Raw genomic sequence first — 20864 nt, 5'->3', positions numbered from 1 at the left:
TCTTTCTTTCTTTCCCCTTTCCCTTCCTTTTTAATTTCCAGTACGCTGCCTTCTTTTCTTTCTTTCTTTCTTTCTTTCTTTCTTTCTTTCTTTCTTTCTTTCTTTCTTTCTTTCTTTCTTTCTTTCTTTCTCTTACCCTCTGTCTCTTTTTCTCTCTCTGATCCTCTATCTCTCTTACACGCTCTCTCTCTCTCTCTCTCTCTCTCTCTCTTATCATCTTTCTTTCTCACTTATTTTTTTCTATATTTCTCTCTCTTTTATTCTCCCTCTTATTGTTTCTTTCCTTTCTTTGTTTTTTCTTTCTTTCTTTCTTTTTTCTTTCTTTCTTTTCTTTTCCTTCCTTCCTTCCTTCCCTCCCCTTCCTTCCCTCCCCTTCCTTTCCTTTCCTTTCCTTTCCTTTCCTTCCTCTTCCCCTTCTGCCCTTTCTAATTTCAGTAGCCCTGCCTTCCTTATTTTCTTTCTTTTCTTTTCTTTCTTTTATCCTCACTCGCTTCTAGACATGTAAATTTAGTTTCTTTCCGAATGCAAATTTTGTAAAATGTTGTGAATTCGGACAATCGGATGAATCCGAATGTCCGAATTCCAATGAGGCGAAAAATGTAAACGAAATCGGAAAGTTCTTTTAACGCAATTTCTAATCATACGAATTTCATTCAAAATTAAACTAAATCCGACACGTGACTGTTTTGTGACCAACCAGAAACTATAACAACATTCCGAAGTCCTGAATCCAAATAATGAAAATGCGTTCGGACACGAAACCCAAAAGAAAGAAAAATCCGAAAAACGAAACAAATTTTTTGTCGGCTTACGTATTTACTCTCTTCATTCCTCTCTCATCTTGCTGCTATCACCCTCCATTTCTCCATCTCTCTCAGGTTACTTTCTTCTTTCTCTGCCTCTCTTTCTTTCTTCACAATATCTGGTGATTCTGTTGACAAGCAATAACATTTCTGGTCTCCATTCTCCCTCTCAACAATGGAAGAGTTTGGCTGCTTATGGCAACAAAGCTTTTCTTCCTTCAGCCCCTTTTTATAAGTTAGGATCATTGTTTGACTGTTGATGATATTGTGAAATCCTACCACCAGGAAGCAGTAACCCACCTGAAAGTGGCATACATGCCCCCGATCCAGGACATCGGGCCCGAACCCATGTATGTTCAGTTCGAGTTCTCAGTCAGCGATGAACACGGAGGGAAGTTGACCGGACTCCTCTTCAATATAACGGTGATGCCGGTGGATGACCAGATCCCCAAGGTGTGTATGTGCACAGGAGGAGATGTATCTAGTTGTACTTCTGTGTATCCAGGTGTATTGCTACTTTTTATATAATATTTAATGTATGGTTACTGGAAACCACAGTCATACATCAATGTTAATCCAGAAAATATAATTACAGCCTAGAGCATTGAAGGATTTGCTTATAGGCATTTATTCAACTCTCTGACATTTCAGGTAGCAAACAGACATCCATTTTGGCTCATAGGAACATGAAATTACACAATAGAAACTGCTATTTCAGTGTGTGCTGGATTCTGGAAAGGGAATACAGGGACAGTCACTGAGGGACCCTGTTGGTGTGTCCCCGGATCTGCACATCTTCTGTGCTTAATATGGGGGGCTCCAACCATCCCATTTCTTTTATATTATGGAGAATGTAACACGAGGAGCTAAACACATAAAGATGATCAGGAACAGAGCCAAGAATTTTGACAGGGAGATTAAATAGTATATGAGGTGCCCCCAACAGCTAAGGATGTTGACGTGCTGTGCGAAAGAAGCCCACCTGCAAACCTGCAGCAGTACCCTGCATTCTTAAAGGTACAGGTTTTGGGCTGATCTGAGGTCTGAAGTGCATGCACTGGGGCTGATCTTAGGTCCGAAGTGCATGTATTGGGGAGGCATTGGGGTCTGAAATGCATGAAATGAGAATGCACTGCGGCACATCTGAGGTTGTAAGTGCATGCTTTGAGGCTGATCTGAGGTTTGAAGTGCATGCATTGAGGTTGAGCTGAGGTTTGAAATGCATGCATTGGGGCTCATCTGAAGTGCATGCATTGAGGCTGTTCTGAGTTCTGAAGTGCATGCACTGGGACTGATCCTAGGTCTGAAGTGCATGCATTGAGGCTGATATGGCTGATATGAGGTCTGAAATGCATGTATTGGGGTTCATCTGAAGTCTGAAGTGCATTCATTGATGTTGGTCTGAGGTCTGAAGTGCATGCATTGCGACTAGCCATGTTTTGTGTTTGCACCTGTGATCAATTTTTGCACTTATAGTTGTACTGCTAACAGCAAGTTAAACACATTAATTATTAAATAATAACTAATACATTTAACTTTATTAGCAGTACAACTATAAGTGCAGAAATGAAAAACAAACTAAGACTACAAGGTGCTATTGTTTACTGAAACGCCAGTTTTGTAATGTTTGTAAAAAGAACAAAAGCATAAAAGATCACACCAGCATAGTGCAGTAGTTCTACACGAGCTCGATCCTTTTGATTCCCCTGAGAGATTGGTCAGTTCCTTTAGCTCTGACGCATGTGCTAGGGTTGCCACCTGTCCAGGATTCACCCGGACAGTTCGGGTTTTGAATGCTGTGTTCGGGTTTCATGGCAGCAGAAACCTGGACACAAGATGTCAGGCAGACAGGGGCAACCAAAATTAATATAGGGGCTACTGTCCCCCACTGAAAATAGTCTCTACTGTGATATTTACATATGAATGGGCGGCACTTTTTACATATGAACAAGCCACAACTCATTCTCAAAAATGACCATGCGTCGCTGGAGTGTTCGGGTTTCGCTTGAAGAAAAGGTGGCAACCCTAGCATGTGCCCGCACACGAATACTGTTGCTAGAAAGACGTTCCCTTCATCAGCCTCTGCAGCTGGTGAAAAAAAAAAAAAGAAAACGAATGCACCCACCACATTGTTTTTGAGTTTTTAAATATTTTTAAAACCAGTAACAAGTAAGTGTCAAATCTTCAGAAATGTAAGACAGCAGACAAAGTGCATGTAATGCTAAAGAATTATATTGAAGAACGTCATCAATATACCTGTGAGATATTGGCAATTGGTGCCATTGCTCATCAAATGTTACCTTTCAGATTTTTACCAGCCCTGTGAGAACCGAGGAAGGAGCCAGCTGTCTAATAAGCGGGGAAAATATTGTTCTCTCCGATGTGGACACAAAAGAGGAGAATCTGAGAATTATACTGAAGTCCCGTCCCCTGCATGGAAACCTGGAACTTCGCGGAGTCATCTTGCCCGAGGGAAGCTCCTTTAATCTGCAAGATCTGCGAGCCTTGAATGTCAGGTAGGAATAAAGGACCTCTAAGTGGAGTAACTATAACCATAGCTGTCCACATGGCTGCTATGGGGCCCGAGGATAAGAGGAAACCCCACTTAGGAGATTATCTGATGTCCTAAACATCAAAGAACAGCATCCATTGTACGTGACTTAATCAGCATTTGAAATAGCTTAAAAACATTTGGACTTTAACATCACTAAGGGGGGAGGAGTCCGGTGACGTCTATGTCCGTGACGTCACAAGATCTCCAACGGGACTCCCGAAAGCCGGCGGAAAGGTGAGTCTTTTCATTTTCGATCAAAAGAATTTTAATCGATCAAAAAGTTTAACGATTAATCGAGGAATTAATCGTTAATTTCCCCAGCCCTACTTTAAAATCAAAAGAAATTTCACACAAACATTCGTCAGACCTCTGATGCCATTATCGAATGTTCTCATGAGATTTTTCTATGACCGTTCCTATGAAAATCAGTATGCGGCCAGCTTCACTGTTCACTGATTCAATACTTCTACTGGAAGTCTGATCCAAACATCAACATCAACTCTTATTGCAAAACATTTCTTTCAAAGGTTACAAAGTAACCAACTTGTTTTTTATTTGTAGATCCAAAACTACATAAGTATTATAACCAATGAATCTTGACGCCTTTAGCCAGCATAACGGAGAGTCTTAAAAATTCTGGTGAATCATATTTGCATTAATTAATTAAATTGATTAAAACATCATCAGACGTGATCATTTACGATGAACCTTCCCCTTCCCTTTTCTTGCCGTTTAATTGATTCTTCTTATCAAAGATTAACGTTTTCTTTTTCACACACCAAACAATGTGTCTGTATCACTCAGTTAGTCATAAAATGTCACACATATGTGCTGTAATAAAAAGACGCCGCTCTATAAACAACAATAGGAATAAAATCTTTCATCCTCTAGAGAGCGGAGCATATTGCACAGAAGGGCTTTGTCATCCTATTATCAGAGGCCGCCACAATAGCAGAGTGCTATCTTAGAATGGAAGAGTCCAATTTCCCATAGGCTGATTTTCTGGCACAGGGAACCCCCCAGAACCAGACAGACACGTCTATCCCCTGGACTTGAGTAGTCTTGTGAGTCTTTGGAGGTCTCTACACCTCTGACCCTTATTAAAGTATAGAACGGAATGCCAAACATGAAAGCAGGACACAAGAACGCCATGGTCTAGGGCAGCTAGTTTGTCCCAGGGGCAGTCTAAGGAGCCCCACTGATAAGTTCAGTACATTTTCATGACTGGAGACCCAAAATGAACATTATTTTATCCTTGTTGTAACATTTGTTGTCCAATATTCACTATATTTACTTTCAGAATCTAAGCCCTGATGAAGGCGAGTGTTGAGTTTTTTTGGGGGGCTTTTTCTTGTGCTCTACCACCGTGCACAATAACAATTACAATAACAATTAACTAGACTTACATAAATAGTAAATTACACTTAGTTAAAGCTGAACTCCAGGCAAACAGCTAAATACACAGATGAAATACATTTATGGGAGATGTATGACCTGCCAAAGGATTTGTAGTTCAGTGCAACCAGTCCTTTAATTTACACAGCCAAGACTTCTATCAGCAGGTTCTTTGTTAACAAATTTACATGCAGCACACCTGATTTGCTCCCAGTTCGGCCCTTTCCTCTTCCAGACTGCTGTACAGGGTTTTTCCCTCATGGTGTGGGGATTACAGGTATATGGTAGCATGTGACTTCCCCTTTAGTGCTCAGGCCTGAGTGACCAATCAACAGGTCTGTCACATGCGGGGTGAGGTTCCATAATGCTCCATTCACGCCTGAGTGGCTCACCACGCGTATTCAGCTGTACGGAGCCGCTCCAAACACAAAAAACAATGCACTTCAATGTGCAACGTTCACACCATTGCCGGGACCACGCGGCACGAAAACGTGCGGCCCCCGAAATAGTGCAAGCGCTATAATCCAGCGGATTACGCAAGTCCGCAGCTATTTAATAGCCGCAAACAATCGGCATCTGCGTGGATTCAAAAACATTAGCGTTTTCGTCCCGCGCGGGAGCCGGAAACGCTATGTGTGAATGCAGCCTAACATCACCCCCTTGTCCAAGCTCTGATACCTGCATGGGCAAAATGGCAACCTCTCTTTTAAGGGCAGCATGCAAGCCTGGGGAAAGGCCGGAACATTGTCAAGACTTATATATATTTACTATATATACATATTCCTGTTTTTAACGGCAGGTATCAGCACGACGATTCAGAATCACATGAAGACGCGATTGTTTTCACCGTGACGGATGGGAATAACGCAGCGGATGGAGTGCTTGGTGTCCAGGTAATTAAATCAGGGCATTTACACTCCAAATTTTCTAATCTGCATCTAGAAAAGGTTTCAGGTACCTGAATCAGTCATTGAGAAGGAAAAGATATACCGTTCTTTGGAATAAGAGTCTTTCGTGATCTTCCAGTGATGTAGTCATGTGACCAGTGCCAAGGCATTGGTCTTATGATGTTTCCTAGGATCGGTGTTCAGGCAGAGCCGCCCACTGGCCTTGTTTGCCCACAATTTTAATTCCTGGAGTTCCTCTTGCGGAGACCGCAGAGCAGACAAAATATACTATAAAATGATGAAATCCAGACACATTTTCTTTCCTGGATTTGATAGTATTTTCAGCACATGTAAAGGCATCATGACCCACGTGATTGCACACCAATGCACGTTATTTTGCAGGTTGACATTTAATGCAAAGTAGGCATTGAAAACACATAACAATACACATTAAGACGAGTCAACATGCCTTTTTATTGCACTTGTATTGATTTCAACAGAAAACGCAGTAGGGGAAAATCACATTTGTATGAATTCAGCATTCATCCATTTACTGTAAGCTTAAAGCCACACTCTGGGCAAAATATGACCCCCAGCCATACCTCACTCCCACTTCGCTCTAACTAATGCAGGGTTTATATTTTATATTCTTTGTGAAGCAAGCCTACTCACTTAAGTCCCCTAAATGTCCCTCGCTGCCGTCATTTCTGAGTGCAGGGCAGGGGCATCCGCATAATTCTCACCACCTGAGGTCTGAGGGGGCTAATTTGCTGGCAGTGCAGGTCAGTGGGAAGGTCGCGGTGCCGTCGTTGTAGTTCAAGGTGGGGTTCGGATGTGCTGGTGGTATAAGCCCAAGCAAGAGGGGGGGTTTTTTTGAGAGAGAGGGGGGGGGGGGTGCTGGTGGTTCAGGTCTCGGGGGTAGACGGGGGAGCGGTGCTTGGTCCCAGTGTTTTTTTTTAACTCCACCCACCAGCTAGTTAGAGGTGGGTGGGTGGGAGGGAGGGGGGTTAGTATTAATAGTATTAACCTGGAGATGGACTTTAAAAGAGGATTAGTGGTGGTTGCAGGGGCAAATGGCAATGACCTAATATGGCCATGTGATCATATAAGGTCAATGATGTCAGCACAAGCATCCTACCCATTTGTTTACATGCAGCTGCCGAGATGGGGAATGCCCCAGCCCACATCTGATTGGGTGCGGGTGGCCCCATGTCCCTTCTAGGTTCTGAGGAGTTCAGGTCCAGACCAAGTTCAGTCCAAACCTGTGGTCATCCCTAGTTTAGGAAAGCTGCTGTAGATCCATCTGATGGCCTTTGCGGACCAGAAAATGATTTTTTTTGGAACTTGTATTAAGCTTTATAAAGGTTTGTATTTAATTACTTTGCTCTGGAACAGCTGCAGGTTTTGGCTTTGAGGTTTCAATGTGGTTTTTAAATAATAGATTTTTGTCTTATAGTCGAACGCCATGGGCTTGTGACTCTTTTCAACCTATGTCTCTATATTTTGGGAGCTACCAAAGTTATTGCCATGTCAATATTTGAAGACGTATGTCTTGTAAGCCCTCACGGGCAGGGCCGTCCTTACCATCTTGTCTTGATTTGTATTGTGATTGTAATGTCTTCCTTATATTGTACAGCGCTGCGCAAACTGTTGGCGCCATATAAATCCTGTATAATAATAATCCTGTAAATAAATGGAGTGAACGGAGATTCCTAAATTGATACATTTTTTCGCCTCTCCAGCAACAATTTTTAGGAGCGGTTCCAGTGTAATGTAGCACAATATATAATGACGGAAGTATCTCTCTTTACCCCAGTAAATTGGCATCCTCGCCGGGCCTTCTACCATCCTGTTATACAAGCGCCTCCATTAACCTCTGAATGGTGTGTGTAATTAGGAAGGTAATGAGGCGCCAGCTTTGTCACATACACCTGCAATGTTTGTGACAATGGGAACGTTTTGCAGCATCTGCATAAGGAAATAAGGACAATTATCCAATGGGCAATGAAGTAGACTTATTAAGGAGACCCAGTCACCACTGGAAATTGAATATTCAGTCTTGATGCTGAATTCCGGCCTTCCCTTCAGTCTTGCACAGTTATACCGGCTCCTCTCCTGGACTGAAATGGCTTCCTCTGATGTCACTGTGAGCTTTTCAGTGACTTTCACTTTTAAAATCTAAATGTATCGTATCATTGGTTGAGGTCTAAACGTGCTTTTATGTGGGATACCAACTTCTTTGCACAGTGCAAAATTTTTTGTGGTGATGAACTTTGTTGCATAATGGCCCCCCCCATTTTATTTTTCTTCTGCAGATTATACTGGTGAATGATGAACCCCCAGAGTTGCAGCCTGGCTTGAAATCCAATATAGATTGCCCAGAGGGTGGCCACATCTACATAACGGCTGAAAACCTCTATGCAACGGACCCAGACAGCGATGACGCAAAGCTCACGTACATGGTCGCCCGCATGCCTCTGTATGGGATGATACAGAGACAAGGGGTCATGGTGGAAAAGTTCACACAGCTTGATGTTATTCAGGGGTTAGTTGCATATATCCACACAGGTGAGATACTTAGAATATTAATCTTAATAACTTTAATCTGACATCCAGTCCCATCCCTTCCTTTAACGTATCATACCTTCATATGCCCTCTCTTACCTTTAGGGCTTGTCCACACGCTCACAAAACTTCCCCCTTCGTTCTGGGGCGGGAGGGGGTGTGGCGGTGCATTGCCTGCGTTTCGTTCCACTGCAAGCGCAAAAAAGGCTGTTTGCCCCTCCCTCACCCGAAACATAGGGGGCAGTTTTGTGAGCGATTGTGGTGCATTCCAGCAGCTACCGATCTGGAACTCACCGCAATTGGTGTGAACGAGCCTTTATATCCCCTCATTTTCATTTATATAGCATGTCCTATATATCCCCTCCCTTCCTTCTCCCCCTTCCTTCCATTCTCCATCCCTTACCTTCTCCCCCGCCCTTTCTACTTACATAACATTTGTATCTAATACATCCCCTCACTTCCCATTTCTATTTTATACATTCATTCCCTTCCCTCCCTTACCTTCACACAACAACATATCTATTCTATACGTTCTTTCATTTACCCTCTTGCTTCCTTGCTTATACATCCCCTCCCTTTCCTTCTTCTCTCTCCCTTCCACATTCACATTGTCTCTAGCTTATACATCTTCCCTTCTCCCCCCTCCCTTCCCTTTACACAACATTTCTGTTCTACACATTCTTTCTATTTCCCTCTTCCATCTTTCATCCACTCAGAAATCATCTGCTTGCTTATACATCCCCTTCCCTTTTTGTCTCTCCCTTCCACTTCCACATTGTCTCTACCTTATACATGTCCCCCTTGCCCTTCTCCTCCCTCCCTGCCCTTTACACAACATTTCTATTCTATACACTCTTTCCCTTACCCTCTTCCCTTCACTCAGACATCCTCTCAATGCGTATACATCTCCTTTCCCTTCTCCCCCTTCCCATCAAATTTTTTTTTTTTACATATACGTATATACATACACACACTATATATATATTGCAGTATTTCAGCTACCTGGTTTAGGGCTCTTTGTGGTTTTATGACTGTAAAGGGGCGATAAGAAGTGGACCAGAACCTGATATCACCGGCTCTATGAATTCTTTACATTGCTATTTTGTTATTCTCCCGAGTTATACTTCTCAGCACAGAATCCAACCCAACCACAGGCGAGCCTTCTCCACGTTTTCTCTCTCAAGTGTAAATCATCATTTACATTCCATTTTTGCTTTTGTGACAACTGGCAATGCTGCACAACCTGCCAAGGCAAATCAACAGGTTTTAATGAATTCTACTAGTATTAATCACCTTTTTAAAATTCTAATGTGCTGACACGACGGGCTGACGTCTTTCCTACCGAGGCACCTGTCAAAAATCCTGACTATTCCAAAATGTTCTTCCCAAAATAATTATTTTCTGCTCAAAAAAACATTCTTCCTTCCCCGGACGAAACGGCAACAACAGATGCCGCAAATACTCAACCTCATGTCTAAAAAAAAAAAAAAAAAGATTGTCTGGAGTTTAGGAATAATTAAATACAATATTAGCAGCCGAGGAGACGGTGCCATAAAGTGACTGCGGGAATATGGATTCTAACTTGGCCATGAAGGGGCTGTTACCATGGCTTGGCTTCCACCTCTCCCTCTTTGCACTGCAATAGACCTTTTCTTTGGCCTGAGCTGTAGAAATAAAGGTATTATTTAAAGCTGAACTCCGGGATAAGCAAATATTATCCTCATATGGGAGTCATTAGGTGCACCGAAAGTGAATGATATATCTTTTGTAACTAATGTGTAATATATTTCAATTAAAGTTTTTTGTGCTCAGAGTTCAACTTTAAGGCTAAAATATCTCAACCCTCCTGTCTACTTCTTGAATTCATAAGTTCCAAAAAGAAAAAAGGAACCCTTGCCGATCTTTAAGAAAAAGCTTCTAATGGCTCACGTGGAAGGTAGTCAAGTGTCCAAGTGCTTCGGTACTGCTTATGTGATCTCAGCTGAAAGTATGTAAGGGACTGATGTTCTAGTGGAGCCAGTCAAAAATGACTGCAGTTGGCCTTCAACCTAGTTAGGTTGAAACAAGACACAAGTCGGTTGAGTTCGACCTATAGTCCCTTGAGTTCGACCTATAGTCTATGAATTTCAACCTTTCCAGGAGAGGAGCCGGTACAACTGTGCAAGACCTTCGTAATATCTCCAAAATACGCCCCTTCCTCACCAATGAAACCGCTAAATTACTCATCCACTCCCTTGTTATCTCTCGTCTTGACTATTGCAACTCCCTCTTAATTGGCCTTCCGCTACACAGGCTATCCACCCTTCTGTCCATCATGAATGCAGCTGCTAGACTCATCCACCTGACCAACCGCTCAGTGTCTGCAACCCCCCTCTGCCAATCCCTCCACTGGCTTCCACTCACCCAAAGGATAAAATGAAAAATATTAACAATCACTTATAAAGCCATCCACAACTCCGCCCCCGGATATATCTCAAACCTTGTCTCAAAGTATCACCCTAACCGTCCCCTCAGCTCCTCCCAAGAACTCCTGCTTTCCAGCTCCCTTGTCATCTCCTCCCATTCTCGCCTTCAAGACTTCTCTAGGGTATCTCCCACACCTATGGAATTCTTTACCCCAACCTGTTCGTCTATCTCCCACCTTGACTGCCTTTAGGGGATCCCTAAAGACTCATCTCTTCAGGGAAGCCTATCCCACCTCAACCTAACCACTGAACTATCACATTCTCAGACAATTCATCCCCACACAGCTACCTCCTCATGTATCACTGGCCCCTCCCTTTAGGCCCCATTCACACTGAGCGACATGAAAATCGCGCGATTTTGAGCGATATTGTGCGACGAGCGATATTGAGCGACTTGTCGCAACTTTTTCCTATTGGGCTGTATGCAATCAGGAGCAATATCGCTCGAAATCACTTTAAAAAAGGGTCATGTAGGAGCGACAAGCTACCAGCGACGAGCTACAAGCGATATTGAGCGATATTGAGCGACGAGATGTGAACAGCTCCATTGAAATGGATTGGAGAAGCTACATAGAGCGATATTGCGTGGAAATATGAGCGATATCGCTGCAAAAATCGCTCAGTGTGAACGGGGCCTAAGATTGTAAGCCCTCAGGGGCAGAGCCCTCCATATATCTTGTCTTGAATTGTATTGTAATGTCTTCCTTATATTGTAAAGCGCTGAGCAAACTGTTGGCGCTATATAAATCCTATATAATAATAATAATAAGACTGAAGGGAAGGCCGAAGTTCAGATTTAATGAGCATTTGAATCTAAGATGGAGTTCAGACTACTCGCTAAGCTCTGGTTTTGATAAATAGCCATGTATAAGGTTTTGTTTTCTTGGTACTTAACATGTTTTTCTGCTCCTTAAGGAGGCGAGATTGGACCCCATCCCCAGGCAGATACGGTTACTCTAATAGTCTCCGATGGTGAATCCTCCACAGCCGACACCTGTTGCTTCAACGGCCCTCTTCCCCCTCCGATCCCTCTTCACGCCAGCCTTCCCGTCTACGACCTGAACATCACTCTAACGCCCGTCAATAATCAGCAACCCATCATGCACGTTGGTGAGTATGATGTGGCTAACAAGGTCACTGTTCCGCTCTGGAGCCGTTGGAGTGGAAGGTAATTAAGCATCCATCCAAAGCATCTCGACGACGACGAGCGCGACTTACCATATGTTATAGCCTGGGCGTAGGTGGCTAAAAATATCCCTTACCAAGAAAGGCTGCACGCCAGACCGCGCAGGGAACGGTTCACCTCTTCATTCTGGAATTGTGATTTCTCCGATGACTGGGTCTATACAAATGGTTGTACATATCATGATGTATGCTCAGGGGGGTCAGGGAGCAGAACAAGAAATGTTTTAATATGTTCAATGTCAATATCAATATTAAAGTGACACTAAACTCAGGAGTTAAATCTTAAATATACATTCAAGTCCCCTAACTATGAACAACAATGTATCTTATTTGTGTATCACTCGGCTGTAGATCCTCCAATCATCTCTGAATTGGTGCTGACACTGTCCTTCCTTCTGGAGGGGGGCTACTTCTGTTCTCGATGGTCCCTGTGTGTGTTGTAAAGTAGTCACCGCTCCAAGCTCACTCCCGGGATGGAATGTCAATACAAATGAGTATGGTATGAGTATGGGGTATGGTATAGTATGGGGTATGGTATAGTATGGGGTATGGTATAGTATGTGGTATGGTATAGTATGGGGTATGGTATAGTATGGGGTATGGCATAGTATGGGGTATGGTATAGTATGGGGTATGGCATAGTATGGGGTATGGTATAGTATGGGGTATGGTATAGTATGTGGTATGGTATAGTATGGGGTATGGTATAGTATGGGGTATGGCATAGTATGGGGTATGGTATAGTACGGGGTATGGTATAGTATGGGGTATGGTATAGTATGGGGTATGGTATTATGGGGTGTCATATAGTATGGGGTGTCATATAGTATGGGGTGTCATATAGTATGGGGTATTGTATAGTTTGGGGTATGGTATAGTACGGGGTATGGTATAGTACAGGGTATGGTATAGTATGGGGTGTGGTATAGTATGGGGTATAGTATAGTACGGGGTATGGTATAGTACGGGGTATGGTGTACGGTACAGTATGTGGTGTGGTATAGTACGGGGTATGGTATAGTACAGGGAATGGTATAGTACGGGGTATAGTATAATATGGGGTATGGTATAGTACGGGGTATGGTATAGTATGGGGTATGGTATAGTACGGGGTATGGCATTAGTTAGACCTATTTTTAATAGTAACTCTCAAGCAACCAGAAACTACATTTTTCCGGAATATACTAATCCCCGTGGATGCCGGATAACAGGGAGCTTACTGTATGTATAATTAGGCTATCATAAATAATAACAATGTGATTGCCGAACACAGACGACACAATGTAAACATTTCTCTGGTCCATAAGGGGTATAAGGGCATGAAGTCATTAAAGAACTCCAGGGGAAATGATCATTAACCCTTGCAGTAGGGCTACCCCTGCACTGCGAGGGTTAACTGCTCATTTTCCTCTAGGGAAATGAAATAGCAAAATGATACGCACCCAATCGTCCGGATCCAGCGGGCGGTCACAGCACTGTCTCCAGCCCCTCTCCTCCTATGCTGATATGTCCCCTGACATCCTCACTCTCTAAGCTGGAACATTATAATGTCTTAATCAGTCACTTTGTTATGTTTATAGACTGGTGACCCTACGATTTTATCTGTATGTTGTTGGAAATATAAGTTTTATTGTATCTTTTATTTCCTTTTTTTTTTCCACTCATTTTTCAGTAATAAAATAAGGCGCATTCAACAAACATATAAACTGACAGAGAGAATATACGGTACAGAAAAATTGCAATTAACAGACCACCATAATATGCATTGTTCAGGTCAGATTTATCTGCATGTAAAGAGACATTAATAGGAGAGAACTATTGTCAGTGAACACAGTATTTATCCAAATGTGCCAACATGAAAAGTAGAGAAATACTGTAGCAGAGAATGTACTGTATTTGCCGGCGTATAAGACGACTTTTTATACTTAAAAACATCCCCCGAAAATCGGGGTCGTCTTATACGCAGGGTATACAATGTATACCTTTTAGTTCGTTATTAGTTAGTATTACCGCTGGATGTGAAGTAATACTGTATGTACGCTAGCTTCGGCTAGATACAGTATACCGCGCTGAGCCAATCACGGCGAGCGATGTACACAACCTCTGCCAATCCGAGCAGGCTTTGTATTCATTAAAGGAGAACTATGAGATGAGGGATTTCCACTCACCTCATAGTTCTAGCCGACCTGTGACAATGAGACTGTCACAGGTCGGCTCAGTAGATCGGGAGGTGAGCGAACAGATACCGGCATTCGCTCACCTCTCGATCCTGTCACGGTTCTCTGCCGTGACAGGGGAGGGGCTGGATTCCCCGCTCCGATCCGCCAGCGCTGACTGGCGGAACGGATGGGGGAGGGGGCGGGTACAGCTGGCTCTGCTTCTAGATAGGCAGAGCCAGCTGTCACTCACGCAGCTGGGCGGATCTCGACATCCATGTCGGGATCCGCTCTGGCTGCGGCGTCTCAGTATACCGCGAGCTGCAGCTCGCGGTATACTGAGCTTAGGGTAACGGGAGGACGCTAGTTTGTGTCCTCCCGTTACCCTAAGGAGAACTATGGGGAAAAACACTGACCCCCATAGTTTTCCTTTAATAGAGTACATTGCTCGCCGTGATTGGCTCAGCGGGGTATATTGTATGTAGCTGAAGCTACCGTACATACAGTATTACCGCACATCCATCCATGATGTTTTTAAATGGTGTTGCCACGGAAGTGGGGTAGTCTTATATGAGGAGTATAGCGCAAAACCTATGTTTTAAGTGGAAAATTAGGGGGTCGTCTTATACACCCAGTCGCCTTATACGCCGGCAAATACGGTATCTTTTATTTCCTGTTACTTGAAAAACAAATGTAACAAATTATTGCAAAGTAAATGTTTATCTATCAGATCTTTTGTATGTCTGCAGGCGATATATTTGTGGTGGATGAAGGCTCGTCGTCTGTCGTCACCCCAGCCCACCTGAGCTCCTCCGACGTGGACACCCTGGCTGACACTTTAATATTCTTCATGGAGACGCAACCACAATTCGGATACCTGAAGAACACGCTGCCCGCGCCTGGCTCAGAAAAGTCCGCCTCTGAGATAAAAATAAGTATGTTATGTCCCCCCGGGTCTCTGGGGTCAGTCTTTGTCTCTTCCATATCTCACGATATTTCAAGCAGTGTTCCAATATGCTCCCTATGCGTGCTGATTAACGCCATGATCCATCCCGCTTTGTGTATGTACAGGTAAAGGTTACGAAAGTGGGTGATGGAGGAAGAATCATGGGGTCTGGGGAGCAATGTACAGTATGCAGCAACAGCATCTCCTGCTCTCATCTGGGTGACAATTGTTGACCTGTGATAAAGGAGGACTTTGGGATTAGCAAGCAATGGGCCTGATGAACTATTGGTGGGGATGCCATTAAAATAGCACAGGTTGCATTACTTGAAAGAAGCACACCAAATAAACGATCAGTCGCAATGCATGTTCCTGTGGAATGCGACGTGTGTTGGAAAATAGAAAGTCACTGATTGCAATGTATGATCATGAATGTAATGTGTGCACCATAGAAGTGAAAAGTCACATATACTTTGGCTGCATAGAATCAGTGCATTAGTGTGCCAAGCAGTAGGTGGCACAGAACTCCTTATAAACTATGGCCGCCGCGATATAATCAGGGCCGGATTTCCCACAAGGCCAACCAAGGCCCGGCCTCGGGGGCAGCAGGGAGTAGACGGGCAGCAGGGGTTTGAAATTCCTATCTCCCCATACCTGGAATATGCAGTTCCGGGCGCCGGGCAGGCTTTGGGCAAGCAGAGCTAAATGTACAGCGGGGAAGCCGCCACTTGTTTTGTACAAGTGATCTCGGTGATGTCGCCAAGATCACTTGTCTGCCATTCTCCATTGGGTAGGGGGGGTTGTGGGATAGGGGGGCACATTGAGGAACCTGGCCTAGGGGCAACAGAGAAAGTAAATCCGGCCCTGGATATAATAGATCATTTCCTTTCTGGGATGTCTCAGTCTATGCCACCGGTAGATTATGTGGGCCAATATACCGTATTTCTACCCCATGCTGGACCATCCTATATGTAGGAAGTGAATATTGATTTTATATATATACATATACCTGTATATATTCTTATAACTTTGCTGCTGTCTTTCACTTAAATACTATCCCTGACCCAGAGCAACCATGCTGCCATTTAAGTCCGGGCATATTGAAACCCTAGAAAGCGGTATATTATTTTTAGAAGAAGACAAGGTCACAAGGGGCGGCCTGTATACTAAAGTTCTTCAAAGGCCCATCCTTCAGAAATGCTCAGTTGACACAAATATGAAGATTTCAGTCTGCGTCCGGTATATTGATGGAGCTGAAGGACCTCTGTATTGGGCCTGTTGACTGAGGGCCATAAAAGCTTTTGCCCAGAGACCTCCAGGAGAAAGTTGCAGCTCCTGTTTACTAGACGTGCATTTTGTTTCGTTCCGAATCAAAATTTGTACGAAATTCTGACACATCCGAATTTCCAAATCCCAATGCATCTGAATGTGTCTCAATCTGAATTTCCATTTCCGAATTTTGGATCCCGTCCAAATTTCGTTCAAAAGCGAAACTGAATAGGACATGTGACTTTTCTAGCCAATCAGATGCGTTTTTCGGTTTAATGCATTCCGAATGAGTCTGAACACGAATTTTCGTTAGGGCAACATGGGAGCCATATACAGTATATACATATAATACTAGAGCAGAGGCTCCTAGACCCGAATGGCATTTGGAATCTGAATTTCCGAATTGCATTCGGGAGCTCCAGAATGCCATTCGGGTCTGTTAGCCTCAGCTGTAGTAATATATGTATATGGCTCCCCGACCCGAATGGCATCGGGATTTGAATTTCCGAATTGCATTGGGGAGATCCCGAATGCCATTTGGGTCTTGGAGATTCGGCTTTAGTATTAATATCTGTATATGGTTTTATCTGATAGTCGTAACGAATATTCATAAAGTCATCCGAAACTAACAACAATTCGGATTTCGTCCAAATCCGAAACCCTAGGGGATGAAAACCTAGAAGGCGGACAGTTGTGGAGGAGATTTAGGATGCATGGCACATTTTAAACTGAGACAGACTTAGACTTGTGTTCTTCTCAAGGTTCCTTCAGCTTGCAGCAAGCCACCTCCGGGTACATCCACTACGTCCAGTCCCATCATCGCGGCATAGAACCCACAGGGGACTTCTTCATGATCTCGGTCAGCGATTCCCTCCACAAATCTATGAGCGTTCCTTTCTACATCGTCATCAAACCGACTAACGATGAACAACCTCAGCTGCACGTCAAGAACCTCACGGTAAGATCTCTGCCATTGTGTGTCTCGGATTACTGGTGAGGCCAGAGTCTAATGTTAGCCAACAAATGTCCCACTGAAGAGCATCGAACTCAGCGAGCATTTACACAGCTTATAACAAACCTTTACACTTCTCTTCATCCCCAGCCCAGGAGAGCCGAACACAGAGCTAAAACCCCATTTTTAAAAAAAGCTGAACTCCGTCCTCCCCTTCAGTCTCCTATCTGACCTCCGTCCTTCCCTTCAGTCATCTTTCTGACCTCCGTCCTTCCCTTCAGTCATCTTTCTGACCTCCGTCCTTCCCTTCATTCTTCTATCTGACATCTGTCCTTCCCTTCATTCTTCTATCTGACATCTGTTCTTCCCTTCAGTCTTCTATCTGATCTCAGTCCTCCCCTTCAGTCTCCTATCTGACCTCTGTCCTTCCCTTCAGTCATCTTTCTGACCTCCGTCCTTCCCTTCATTCTTCTATCTGACATCTGTCCTTCCCTTCATTCTTCTATCTGACATCTGTTCTTCCGACCTCCGTCCTCCCCTTCAGTCTTCTATCTGACCTCCGTCCTCTCCTTCAGTCTTATATCTGACCTCCGTCCTTCCCTTCAGTCTTCTATCTGACCTCCGTCCTTCCCTTCAGTCTTCTATCTGACCTCCGTCCTTGCCTTCAGTCTTCTATCTGACCTCCGTCCTTCTCTTCAGTCTTGCACAGTTGTACCGCCTCCTCTCCTGGACTGAAATGGCTTCCTCTGATATCACTGCACACTGGGAGCTTCTCACAATGTACATTAGAAGCTGCAGCAAGTCAGTTAGAGCTCCGCCTCATTTCCTGGCTGGAGGACATCCAGCATGATCTAGCTTTTTTTTCTCCCCAGCCTGACTATCCCTGGCCACGCCCCTTTCATTTAGTGCATTTCAGTTCTTTTAGCCATGGAGTGTTACTTAGAGCCGACTAGGAACGCCCACTTCTCCAGACTGACAACCGCCCATCAAGGTACTTTGATATTTGCACAACTGTTCCTAAGATCCAGCCCTCTGCTTGCATCAGGGCTGAGGGGTCTTATGTAACGCCTGAATGGACTGAAGTAGTGTGGATCGCAGCTGCGGAGGCTTCTCAGGTATGGAACCCTGGTTTCACTCTCTCAGTTTTAACAGAGAGTTAGGGTTCCTCGCATCACTGCCGTTACATCTTGAAAGGATTACTGAGGCAAGCTGCTGTGATGTTTTAAGGAAGTACCCTGCTGGCCCCTCCTACCAGCCATGATCTACCTGCATTGCACAGAGACCCAGTGATGACATCTTTAAGGTTTAAGCATAAGGAAATTCCTGTGCTCCTCGGCTCCATCTAGTGGCAGGAATATCACTATTTTCCACTTGCAATTTCAGTGTATTTGCATTACGGATGCACCGATATATCGGCCGTCAAAACATAGCGTCGAAAATCAATGGAGTTGGGAAAAAAAGTTTTATATAAAATATTTTAAAAATGTAAAAAAATTTAAATAATTTTTTTTTTCGTTTTCGGGCCCGACAATTTATTTAATTTCGGTTTTCGTTTCGGTTTTTACATTTCTATTTCGGTGCACCTCTAATTTGCATTAAAAAAAAGAAACTTCAGTTTTTGCTTCGAGTAATAAAAAAAAGTTACTTTTAGACCCAATGTATCACTCTTTTATTTTTGGGATTTTTCTGGGTTTTATAGAGTTTCCCTTCAGGCGCGGGGGAAGCGATCTTGCAAACGAACAAGCCCGCGCCACACACATCGCGCCTAAATTTAGTCCGCGGCGTGTTTACAGAGTAACAGAACGTTTCGCCCGCAAAGCAGAGAATCCGGGAAGAAGCAGAACCCCTTCCGAACTCAACATCCCAGCGTGATCCGGGCCGCGAGGCCGGCCAGATTCTGGGGTTCAGCCGAAGGTCATGCCGCCGTACCAGTTCGACTTTCTAAGGCGGGGAAAAGAGGGACGCCGATCGGCACCCAAATAGGCAACAGATACTGTGTTGCAGTTAAAGGTGAACTCGAGGCAGATATAAAAGACACAAATGAATGCAGCTTTGTGTTCATTATGACATCATTTAATGTATTGTTGTAAATGCACGCAGTTTAAAGGAGAACTATGAGGGGGGGGGCGCTTTCCACTCAGCCTCATAGTTCTAGCCGACCTGTGACAATGAGACTGTCACAGGTCGGCTCAGTACATGGGGAGGTGAGCGAACACATACCGGCGTTCGCTCACCTCTCGATCCTATCACGGCTCTCTGCCACGACAGGGGAGGGGCTGGATTCCCCCCTCCCCGCTCCGATCTGCCAGCGCCGACTGGCGGAACGGACGGGGGAGGGGGCTGGTACAGCTGGCTCTGCCTCTAGATAGGCCGAGCCAGCTGTCACTCACGCAGCTGGGCGGATCTCGACATCGATGTCGGGATCCACTCCGGCTGCGGCGTCTCAGTATATAGGGAGCTGTAGCTCGCGGTATACTGAGCTTAGGGTAACGGGAGGACGCTAGTTTGTGTCCTCCCGTTACCCTAAGGAGAACTATGGGGAAAAACACTGACCCCCATAGTTTTCCTTTAATAGAATACATTGCTCGCCGTGATTGGCTCAGCGCGGTATATGACCGGGGAGGGGCTGGATTCCCCGTTCTGATCCGCCAGCGCTGACTGGCGGAACGGACGGGGGAGGGGGGAGGGTACAGCTGGCTCTGCTTCTAGATAGGCAGAGCCAGCTGTCACTCGCGCAGCTGGGCGGATCACGGCACAATTGTCGGGATCCGCTTCAGCTGCGGCATCTCAGTATACCGCGAGCTACAGCTCTCTATATACTGAGCCTAGGGTGACGGGAGGACGCTAGCTTGTGTCCTCCCGTTACCCTAAGGAGTACTTTGGGGAAAAGACTTAAGGACGGAGGTCAGATAGAAGACTGAAGGAAAGGACGGAGGTCAGATAGAAGACTGAAGGGAAGGACGGAGGTCAGATAAAAGACTGAAGGGAAGGACGCAGGTCAGATAGAAGACTGAAGGGGAGGCTGGAGGTCAGATATAAGGTCTGACCTCCAGATATAAGGCTGGAGGTCAGATACTGAAGGGGAAGCTGGAGGTCATATATAAGGTCTGACCTCCAGATATAAGGCTGGAGGTCAGATACTGAAGGGGAGGCCGGATGTCAGAATTAGAATTCTTTTTCATATGAACACAGACCTGACAGGGGTTCTAACCCTTCCCCATCAAAAACTAAAAAACACATTTCTGTGTTCACGCAACTTTATAATTGTCAGGATATTATAATGATTAAAAGTGACCTCCGGGGGAGGGGGTCTGATCCATGAACCTCATTTATGTCCTTTTATTCCCACCTAGATCATTGAAGGGGGGAGCTGCGAGATCGGGCCGGCCACATTGAACGCGGAAGACCTGGACGTCCCGGCGGACGCGCTGCGATTCACGGTCATAATCCCCCCCGCGCACGGCTGGTTATTAAACGCCGCAGATGGTAAGAATATCACGGCGGACAGAAATGAGAATTTCGGAGAGTGGGGGAAAGGCTCGACCATTGACAGCTTCACCTTGGATGAACTGAAGCAAGGTTTGTATCAAGATTTTTATGGCTTCCATTACTCCCCGTACATATGGCGCTCGCGTCTACGGATCGCCATAATCTGTGTCCGATGCTGCGCAGCCCCTAGATCTGCATACT

At 44.7% G+C, this 20864-nt stretch overlaps 1 protein-coding gene across 1 annotated transcript in view; it reads left to right on the top strand.

The window, feature by feature from the left end:
• The window catches only part of LOC108784902 (FRAS1-related extracellular matrix protein 1-like), a 102600-nt gene that overhangs the window by 15253 nt on the left and 66483 nt on the right, over positions 1–20864 (top strand). The window contains exons 12-19 of the mRNA XM_018553837.1: positions 1089–1256; positions 3111–3319; positions 5552–5645; positions 7955–8207; positions 11585–11779; positions 14760–14945; positions 16984–17180; positions 20528–20753. Of these exons, the coding sequence (XP_018409339.1) occupies positions 1089–1256; positions 3111–3319; positions 5552–5645; positions 7955–8207; positions 11585–11779; positions 14760–14945; positions 16984–17180; positions 20528–20753 (1528 nt within the window). The remainder of the gene's footprint in view (positions 1–1088; positions 1257–3110; positions 3320–5551; positions 5646–7954; positions 8208–11584; positions 11780–14759; positions 14946–16983; positions 17181–20527; positions 20754–20864) is intronic.

Source organism: Nanorana parkeri, unplaced genomic scaffold, assembly GCF_000935625.1.
Source record: "Nanorana parkeri isolate BGI_ZX_2015 unplaced genomic scaffold, ASM93562v1 scaffold131, whole genome shotgun sequence".
In the NCBI taxonomy this organism is placed as follows: domain Eukaryota; kingdom Metazoa; phylum Chordata; class Amphibia; order Anura; family Dicroglossidae; genus Nanorana; species Nanorana parkeri.
This window is presented reverse-complemented; position numbering and strand designations above follow the sequence as displayed.